Genomic DNA, 10469 nt, shown 5'->3' with positions numbered 1-10469 from the left:
AGATTGAACTTTTGATATTTAAGTTATACGTGCCCAAGTATCCGAGGAAATAACCTTTAATGCGGGCGACAATGAAATCCTTGTTAATCTATCCGCGAATCTTTCGACTTATTTTCACAGAGAAAATACATATAGCGGTCTCTGTTTCCTCTGTGTTCTACGCCTTCGTCTAACGAGCTTCAGACGGCAGAACTGTCCTCTTCCTAAGCCAACAATAATTACTGCCTAATTAGTTTGTTCTGCGACAGAAAGGTCGTTGCGTTTCTCGAGACGTTATGTCATTGCGTAATCTATGTCTCGCTGATTCTCCGTTTTTACATTGATCGAATGAGATGCTCTTAGGAGAAATTTTATAGATGCTCAACGCAAAAATATGTGTCTTGTGCTTTTAAAATGAATATTAATTAAACCAACAATAATTACTGCCTAATTAGTTTGTTCTGCGACAGAAAAGTCGTTGCGTTTCTCGAGACGTTATGTCATTGCGTAATCTATGTTTCGCTGATTCTCCGTTTTTACATTGATCGAATGAGATGCTCTTAGGAGAAATTTTATAGATGCTCAACGCAAAAATATGTGTCTTGTGCCTTTAAAATGAATATTAATTAAACCAACAATAATTACTGCCTAATTAGTTTGTTCTGCGACAGAAAAGTCGTTGCATTTCTCGAGACGTTATGTCATTGCGTAATCTACGACGTTTCGCTGATTCTCCGTTTTTACATTGATCGAATGAGATGCTCTTAGGAGAAATTTTATAGATGATGCTCAACGGAAAGTTATAAGTCTCGTGTCTTCAAAATGAATATAAATTAACATCATTATCGAATTAATTAAGAAAGGTAATTTAAAATATGCCTGCTGCCGTATAATACCGTTAGGCAAAACTTGCTACGGAGTCGGAATTGCAACGTTTCGCCATGCAGTCTTTTTCCACGTGACATGACGACGGAACATGAAATCGCTCGTAACTGTAGCGCCGATGTCACGCTTGGTGAAGCAAGCTGCAAGAAGATGTTTGTTAACCCAGACAAAGTCGCTATTGCATCAACGCGATCGACCGGAAAAAGCAAGATTCATTTTGAACAATCGTCCAGTGGTAACATCACTAATAAAAGAAGAAAGGATTCCACGAAGAATGTTCCTTTTTTTACGATCGAACGATAGACATTAATTGTCCATTTTAACTTTATCGTTAATGACGACCAGATTAACGCTCGAATATGCTATATTTACCTGTTAGCATTCTAATCTAGCGAGGGACATTAGCAAATCATTAGTAGTTGACTGTATGACCAACATATCTGATACAGAGAAGATGAATATAACAATTTAACTAAAAATGCTTCGCTCTTTAAAGTATTTTCCTTTATAAAAAATATCCAGAAGTCGTTCTGGATCACCTAGAAAGCTTCAGACAGCATGACACTGCAAGAGACCAGTTTCAAGAAGCGATTTTAACGGGGTCTCGGCCTAGGCAGCGGTTGAATCTGCTGCTGCTGTTGGTGATGATGATATCCTCCCCTCGAATTCGGGACCTGTGTCCGTTCTGATCCATCGTTGAGGCTCAATCCGGCAACCAGTTGAGCAATCTCGCGATCCTTCTTCTCCTCCTTCGGCAGCGCGTTACCGTTCTGCGCGCTGAAGCCCAAGGAGGCCAGGCTGCCGTGGCTCCTGCTACGATGCTCCGCCCGGATGCTGTAAGAAAAGGCTCTCTCGTTCAGATGACCTTTCCGCCGATATATGCCAGTACCAAAGCGGGACTCGTTTTCCGGGCTGTCCGCCTGCCGAGCGACTGTTTCCGGCGCGGTGAGATCCGCGTGAGAGGCGGCTAATCTCCTGGACGTGCTCAAGGTGGAGTTATCCGCCTCCGGGTGTCGTCTGCCTCTGTTTCCGGCGGTACCGTACGCCGGATAGATTGCCGCCGCCGATGCCGCGGTTGGCGGTACCACTGGCAAAGGAGCGTAGACCGGTACTATCGGTGTCGCTGCCGGAATCGGCCTTAAACGTGGATGATGATGACTTTTCCGTGGCAAGGTCGCAGCTGGTACCAACAGCACCGGCGCCGGTCTAGCCAAAGTACCGGCGACGGATCGGCTACTGGGTGGTAGCGGGTGAGGGTGATAGTGTTGTTGCCTGATGGGGTGACCCAGGGTGTGATGTCCGTGGCCGTTGGCATATATGCCTTGGTGCAGCTGATGATGTAGAAGCTGTTGCTGCTGCTGCTGCTGCTGTTGTAAGGCGTCCTCATGCAACGAACGAGTCTTCATTTTCTTGAGCTTCTTATTAGCTTTCCGTCGCGCGGAAGAGGATTCGTCCAGCAGCAACGGCTGGGCGGGAGGGGGTGGCGGCGGTGGTGGCGGCGGTGGGGCGACCAACTGGCGCGGTCTGGATCCCTTCGTGCTTCGCAGGGTGCCCTGTTCCTGATAAAGTCCATCGACTTCATCGCGACCCCTGGCCCAGACCTTATGATTCTCGTCGCCATTGTACAGACTGAGGTCATCCGTCGATGCCGTATCCATGCGGGTCGGTTGGGGGCTGTCCAGGGTAGTACTCGAGCCGCCCAGAGTGTGATAGAGACTGTTGTTCGACTGATGACCCGTTGTGACCCCGTTCGTCGTCGCCGACGCCGGCTCCAGACCTTTCGCGTAGCTGCTGTCGGCATAAGCGTGGAAGCAACACCTCACCAGGGCGTTGGCCGCCATGTCCCGTTTGCAAATGAACGCGTGACACTCGAGAACCTTGATGCCGGTCGTTCTTCGCAGCACGGCGGCGAACAGGGGTGGGTGATTCGCGTTGGGCGTCCGCGCGAACGGCGAGTCCAACGGTAGGAAGCGCGTGCTCGACATATCGCCGTTTCCACCTTTGACGTGTCTGACCGCGGCGCAATAGTGGAGCGCCTCGATGGGGAAGAACCGCGTGATCTTTTTGCGATGCTCGTCGACGTTCTCCAAGAGCAGGCCGTTGCTCCAAACGCTCAGCCAGGAGTCTATACCGCGCGCACCCAGCGCACCCTGCTCGGGGTAGAGTTCCCTCAAGGGTTCCTGCACGCCCAGGAGACCCTCCTTGCTCGCGTGCGGTACTGAACTACCCAGGTAGAGTACTCGGCAGCGACAATACGGCGTCGCCGTGTCCTGATTAGCTCCCCTCATTTTTCTTCTAATTCGGCTTGACTAACTTATTGAACAGAGGGATTCGATCGACCTCAATTGGCTGTAATTTGCAATTTGGGAATTGCAAGCGTGGTCGGGATATTTCAACAATCGTTAAGAATCGGAGAACTGTCTTTAGCAATCCAGTTGTAGGAAGTAAAGGGACATTCATTTACACCCGACTTACAGATAATCTTATTAGCTGGTTACTCTCTCAAGTTGAAAAAAAAACGATTATTATGTTACGCGTGTCGGTCGCATACATTTCATGTATGAAATGACACTCAAGGAGTGATCCAGAACTGTTCTAAGCGAAGAAACCGTTCGGAGATTTCGATGCGTGATACCGGCAGGTCCCCGCGAGCGTTGATCTTCCCGAGCGGCACTCGAGGGTCTCGTGGAATCATTGATTGTTAGCCGGCGGATCGTTTCCCATGCGCAACGTGGAGAGCCCGCGGATGTGACTCAGGATCTCATTGAGCGATTACGCTGACGAGGCTCCGCCCGGTAGCACTACTCCGCGGTCGATTACGCAGTCGCTGCTTTCCAAAGACGGGCGGACGAGCGGCGCGTGTACATGGCACGGCGCGGCGCGTACACGTCGTCGCGGCGCGGCGTTGCAAAATACGTTACGCGGCGGCAACGGCGAGAGGAACTCCAGCGCGGATATTTCGCAGCAGCTGTAGCCGCTCGCTCGAGATCGCGTCAGGCCATTATGGCCGCCTTCTTGCGGATCCCCCTCCGCCGTATCGGGCCCCGCTTTGCCCTCTGTCTTTCGGTCTGTCTCTCCCGCCCCCCTCTCTCTCCTTCTCCTTTTTCCTTCGCCGTCTCCGTTTCTCTCCGCCGCTTTCTTTCCCTTCGTGCCTCTTCCCGCTATCGCGGCCCCTTCCCGTGCTCCGTCTTCGTCGCTTCCTTTCAGTTCTCTCTAGGCTTCTCTATCCCCTTCTCCGCGATCAGACCCGGGGGCCCTCGCTGGTATGCAGCGCAGTGGCGTAGCCGTCGTCGTTGTTGTCCCTCACTAACGCACCTCCACGTGTACCTGCTGTCACATGTACGTACGCACACTCTTAGTACACCGTGCACTCGCGGTTGCTGTGTGGATACCCTCGTAGAACGACAGGTGAGGAGGACGGCTCGGCGATGGAAACCCGGGCGGCGAGAATTTTAACGACTATCCCTGCGGACCGTGTGCTGGTGTACTCTGGAATCCAGAGGCGCGGCCGCAGGCGTCGGCCCCGCGGATTACCGTACCAGCGGCACCGGTGGGCCTCATTGGGCCTCACGCGCGGAGATTGCGAAAATGGCGGATGCTGCTCTCGTTCGATCGCCGACTCGGTGCTACGGAGCGATCGACCCTTCGCGAGCGAGGGACGGTCGGGTGGTTCGAGAAAGGTGCGACGCGGAGATGGTCACGGAGGCTCCTCAAGATCAACACGCCGAAGCCGCGGAGGAGCCGCTCTCGTGCCGTTCTCTACGGCCGCACACACACGCACGCACCAAGCACGCTGCACACGCACACACGCGCGCGAGACGGTCTCGGAGCGGAGCGGAGCGGCGAACCACCAGCTACCAGAACGTTCGTCTTCGGACTGAGAACCGGTGGAAGGCGTGAGACTCCGTGACTGAGTCCCACTCCGCTTCACTACCAGACGCTCTCCCACTCTTCTCCTTTGCGCTTTTTATCGTCCGGTCACTCCCTGGACTCCGATCCTGTCGCCTCTAGCTGTCTCTCCTCGCGGTCCTCGGTGGCGAACCGCGCCGCCGGACGGCGGGAATTATGCCGAGGGAAATGGACATTCCTACGGCTCGATTTTATGCGGAGACGTTAATGCCGCTTCCCCTTTCCTGCGAGTGACGCAACACGCTGTTTTGCTATTAATACTAGTTAGTACCTCGACTCGAGATGTGACATTTCAGCACGCAGGAATCTCGTACGCACCAGGATGTCGCGAGCGAGAGAGAGCTGACTCTTCAGCGCCGTCAATGTTATCTCGTCGGACGATGCAAATTTATTAGCTACGGACGCTCACGCGGAAATACAGCTTATAATACGAATTTGCCGAGCAGTTTTGTATTTCAAATATTGTGTTTTCAACTGGGAGTAACATAACTATTCACGGCACACATATCTTCGTTATTTATCGTCCACCAAGTCGTACACCAAGCAGCGCGCTATGTGCAGGTTGCCCTTTATAGGTCAAAGATTGCGTAGGTACCGCGAAGGAAAGCCCCCCGGTGCACGTTTTTCACACAGAAACCGCCGGAGCCTGGGAAGTGAACAATTGTCTTTTGACTAGGGGTAGGGACTCATGGTCTCTAGGTCGTTCCTCATATCGACGAAGCAGAACGTGGTCACGAAGGTGAAATCACAAATTTGTTGCGTAACAAAGCAAACTGAGACATCTGCTGTACTAAAGGAATAGCAGGTGCAAGGTTTTTTTAACACCGGAACTATCGCAGATTAACACCTACGTAGAAATCTAAGAAAACGGGAGGTAATAAATTTTTGAAATTATTCGTCTGTTTTATTTCAATACGAGTCAGGGAAAGTTTCAGAAATTAAAATGCCTTAAAAATGAGTAATAATTATAAAACATATGTGAAACAAATCATTTGGTGATTCTAAACCTCCTTTGATAGTTCGCGTGTTAAATGAATTCTATTTTGCAGCTTGTGTTTTAGCCGTCAAGAAACTTGCAATTATCTCTCTACATCTATCCAGTTTAATATACAAAAGACTTTTGTAATTAAATACGCGCGGGGATTAAAATTATGTTCATGCAAAATAATTACAGTGAAACATTTCTACGGTTAAGTATTACATAACGGTGTATCTTGGGTTACGGAAGAATTAAATTTCTCTCTAATCGCTTTACTCGCTACACATCATTCTCCTTCCATCGGGCTTTTGCATTTCGGCTTCGAAAGTTTCGAATGTGAACGGCATATTTTCCGCATATCTCATTCGGTTTCGCCGCACAGAAATGAAATGCCGTCGATGCATTTTCCACGCAATTAACCGCGACAGGAAGACGAGAAAATCCGGCAGCGGGTTCGTGTCGCGAGCGTGAAATCGCGGGGACGCGGAATCAGGGTCGCGTGACCGGGACCCTGACCGTGGCCCAATGTCGACATTTTTTTTCAGTGGGAATTCTCCTCGAATTCTTTCGCACAGCTGACACATTTAGAAGCAAGACGAATACGGCGGAGTCATTTCCGTTCGACATGAAACGTACGAATTAACCTGAGTACTGTTGCGTGTAACTGTATCACAATTTTATAACGATAAGGATGCGAACTTGAGATCCAATTAAGATCTCCCGCTTTGCGTTCCTTGAAATTTACTCTTGAGAGGTCAGAAGATCTCGCTGCACGAAAACTTGAATTAATTCAAAGAAAAATGTTATGATTCAATGTTGTAACTTGTAATGTATGGCGTTTAGCACATGTCGAAGATTTCTTTGTACTTTCGAGAGATTTGAAGAGCGCGAATGTATGTTTTATAATTTATTTAGAAGCCTATTCACGTTTTATTTTTTTCACGACTTTTCACGGCATGGATGTGCATATTTTTGCAATAATCGCAACGATATCTTAGACGGAGATGCAGTTTATTACGAAGACCAGAGAGGGTTCGTTAAATATCCGCCGTGTTTCTTGGAAAATAGGTAGATATTCGAGATAATCCGAAGTGGGGCTGATAAATATGCAAATTAGCTATTTCTTTACTACAGAATCTCCCAAATATTTATCTCGAGACTCGTAAATGTCGACCTTCGATGTGCCTTGTATTTCGAAGGACAACTGGTGAACATAATTCAGAATCTGCGACCCATGAGTCGCTGAAATTGCGATGTTTTTCTTTTATAATAATACATTAAAAGCTATTCTTAGCGAGCCGAAAAACTTTTCAATTTCATAGACGCTAAAATCTCAAGTAACTCGGATATATTAAAAAAGCGTTTGTTTCGAACTGTTGAACGAAAAAAATCGATCGTCCAGTGGGTTAGTGGGTCGTCGTCACATTAATTACAAAGACTCCAAAAGCCGCGTGTACAGTGCAATCACCTCTTGTCCAGGAATCCTCTCCAATCCCCTCTTCGTTTACTCGTGACTGGTTCAGTTATCGATGCTGCTACCCTTTTTCTCTGCAATTATATTACTATCTAGTATACAATATAATACAGATTAATAATTTTAAATGAAAACAGAATAATTCTAACGATCTATTGTCTTCCTGGTGAAATGTTATTACAAAATTCACCCGCAATTAATTATTAAAAATGTCTACATAAAATTTAATAAAATTCAAAAACCATCCAGTAGCGTGTTGCAAGTGTCAACGCGCTTTGACTTTTATAAGCAAAAAGACTTTCCATTTTTAAATAAAGATTTTCTTCAATTTTTCGAAAATTTAGCTTCAACGGTTGTACGATCGTTTTTAATAAAAAAATTTAGTTATTTGAATAGATGTGGCGGACACATCATGCTCCCGTTATTTTCTACAACACAATATCTGTAATACAAAGGAATATATGTAACGTTTTCTGGGTTGAAAAGGTTCGATGATACGTGAAACTTAAAAGAAATTCTTGAGACAGATAAGCCCCAGGTTGCAGGTAACAACATTCTTGAATGCTTCAAAATTAAAATAACTCTGTATCTGATAACGAGAAAGCATACCTCTGTATCAGTGATTATAATGGCTTTCTAACAGACGGTCAAGTAGACAATTCGAAAGTTCCATGCAAATAGAGGCGATGGTCGAGGTCTTGTTGCGCGTACTTGTAAAAATCTGTGAAATGCGCAAGTTTGTCGACCCGGCACGAATATCCGCGCGCCGCCGTCGTCGCTCTGCCATTTTTATCGAGGCGCGGTACTTTCTTTCACATGCGACGGGTAATTGTTTTCCGCGTGCCTGAAACTGCCACGATGCGTAAATGATGGCGTTGGCGCGCGATTAGACCACGAGAAAGTTTGGTGAAACGTTAAGAAAAAGACGTTTCTGCGTTGTGAACGGCAAGTCACAGTTCAAAGAGTATCTCAATGCTAGTAATTAACAATTATACAATTTGCTACAAAAATCTTTTAAATTTTGGAAAAATTTATATATGTATACTTGTATATACATATATTATAATATATTATTATATATGTATTAATAAATAACATATTGTACAAAGTATCCCAGTAAAGGCTAGCAATCTCTCGCGAACATGTCAAATAGGTAAAAACAACTCTTTACTAATGTCACACCTCTATTTATAATTAATATTATTTGAAGGAAAAGAAGAACAGGAAGGATATCAATCGCAATCCTTTCCTTAGAAAATGAATAATACTTTATAGATATGTATATGTCAGATATTATATATATGTTATAAACCTAACTAACCCATATTGAGAAACTACATCGTATTGTCTTTCATAGAAGATTAGTTGCCAATTGCGGGGAACGCTATGATAATAGACCACGATCCGTTCTTTCTTTTCCATCCATGAACGGTTGTGTTTCAAGTATTCTTATGTCTATCAATCTCGTGCGCTCAATTGCGATCGTGCTGTCCACTTGACGATAGCGTGACCGGGCATCGAAGTCGCCGGGTTGTGTAGAATAACGGGAGACATAAACGCTGGAGATATTCGCCGCTCGAGCATCGCTGCCACGATAATCATGACGGTTCACTTTTACTGATTAAAGTGGCAATTGAATTGAACGTTGCAAATATTCCGTGTCTCATAAGTTTAATACAAATTTAAGTCTATTTGATTTATGCAATATATTTGTAAATCGTGTAAATGCAAATTATTGTAAAATTTTTGAAAATAAATTACTGTAAAATTATTATCGTAAGCTATTGTAAAATTTTTACTATTTTTAGGACATTTCAGATATGTTATTAGACGAATAATAATAATCATCAAAATTATTTAGAGAAGTAATGTTCGTCGATACCCGTAAATTTGAATCAATAGTGTTATATAACATAATAAAATGATATAAATGTTATGATAGCCAAACGCACATATGTATACAGTCACGCGAGAAAAGTTTAAAAATCCCTTCTCGCAAACGCATCGGAAGCAACAGCACTTCCGACACGTAGCGTCCGCTTTTCCGTCACGTACTCCCCGTCTTTGGATAGACGCGAGGTCAACATAGCTCATACTAATTTATCATAATGATGATGTCGACGCGAATGCCAAGTCGTTGTACGCACGTACAGCAAAGTTATTCAGAAATGAAGTTACATTCAACTGTTATTTATGAATTTATATTTCCCTTTTCATTGAGTAGATTTATGTTCAGAAAATGGCTCTCAAAAAAAAAGATTCTACATTTAGCAATCGATAATGCATTCATCGTATAATGCTCGTGGTAATTACGTTGCGTACAATAAAAGCCTCGGGACATTTTGTAACTTTTTCGCGGTATGTATGCGAATAAAGGACAAGACAAGATCATGATATATTAGGTTTAGAACGCGCAGTGTAGCGCCTGGCATTTAACCAGGAACTATCGCGTGCGCGCGAGCATAAAAGCCCTGGGGCCCGTGAGACCCCTATAACAGGTCACTGCCATCGAGAGAAGCGAGCAGGTTCGAGGCGCTGAATCCCTTTACAGAAGAAGGGGAGCCTGTTTATCCGTGCTGCATTTCACACGCACATACTGGCACGCACCGTGCGAATTGTACATTCGCGACTCGGGTATCTCGCGGTGGAGAGGCGAGGCGCTCGTCGCGTAAAATCGCTCGAAAAAGGTAACAGGACAAATGATCAATTTGCATGCGCGTCCAACTGGTTCAGCGCCTAACAGGAGATTTGCCTCTCACTTTTGTATTCAAAAGATGCGAAAGCGGCGCCGTGTCTCCGAGAATTCAAACGCGGGAAGCGCGGCAACGCAACGGTAATCGAATTTCTGAATTACATTAGGCGGCGTGCGAATTACATTGTAGGAGAACGACACGACCACTCGCTCGGTACCGTTCTTAATAACGGTCACCCGGTATAACGCTCCGCTCGAGAGGATGGAGCAATAATGTTCCGCGCGATCGCGGGCCTCATCAGCGGGAAAAACAGAGACAGCGACAATTCCATGCGTCTTGTAATCTCGGCATTACCTTTGCGAAATTACAGCCGTGGGTTCAGAGATTATGGTTTACGCAACTTCGCGCCGAGCATTTTTGCCGAGCGGAGCGGAGAGTCCTCCAAGCACGCGGGCTGAACGGCAACGAATGAAATGCGGGGACGCGAGTGAAAACGAAAGATATGAATAAATCGCGAATATTGAAATATGCTCAATGTTGCTATGTCTTG

The 10469-nt window shown here is 46.0% G+C and overlaps 1 protein-coding gene across 1 annotated transcript; it reads right to left on the bottom strand.

The window, feature by feature from the left end:
• LOC105559772 lies at positions 1-4844 on the bottom strand. Its single transcript, XM_012008339.1, has one exon. It carries the CDS (start codon positions 3150-3152, stop codon positions 1458-1460), a length of 1695 nt encoding a protein of 564 aa, XP_011863729.1. The 5' UTR covers positions 3153-4844; the 3' UTR covers positions 1-1457.
• Between the last annotated feature and the right edge of the window lie 5625 nt (positions 4845-10469).

This window comes from Vollenhovia emeryi, unplaced genomic scaffold (genome assembly GCF_000949405.1).
Source record: "Vollenhovia emeryi isolate VEMERY1.0 unplaced genomic scaffold, V.emery_V1.0 DF939255.1, whole genome shotgun sequence".
NCBI lineage: Eukaryota > Metazoa > Arthropoda > Insecta > Hymenoptera > Formicidae > Vollenhovia > Vollenhovia emeryi.
This window is presented reverse-complemented; position numbering and strand designations above follow the sequence as displayed.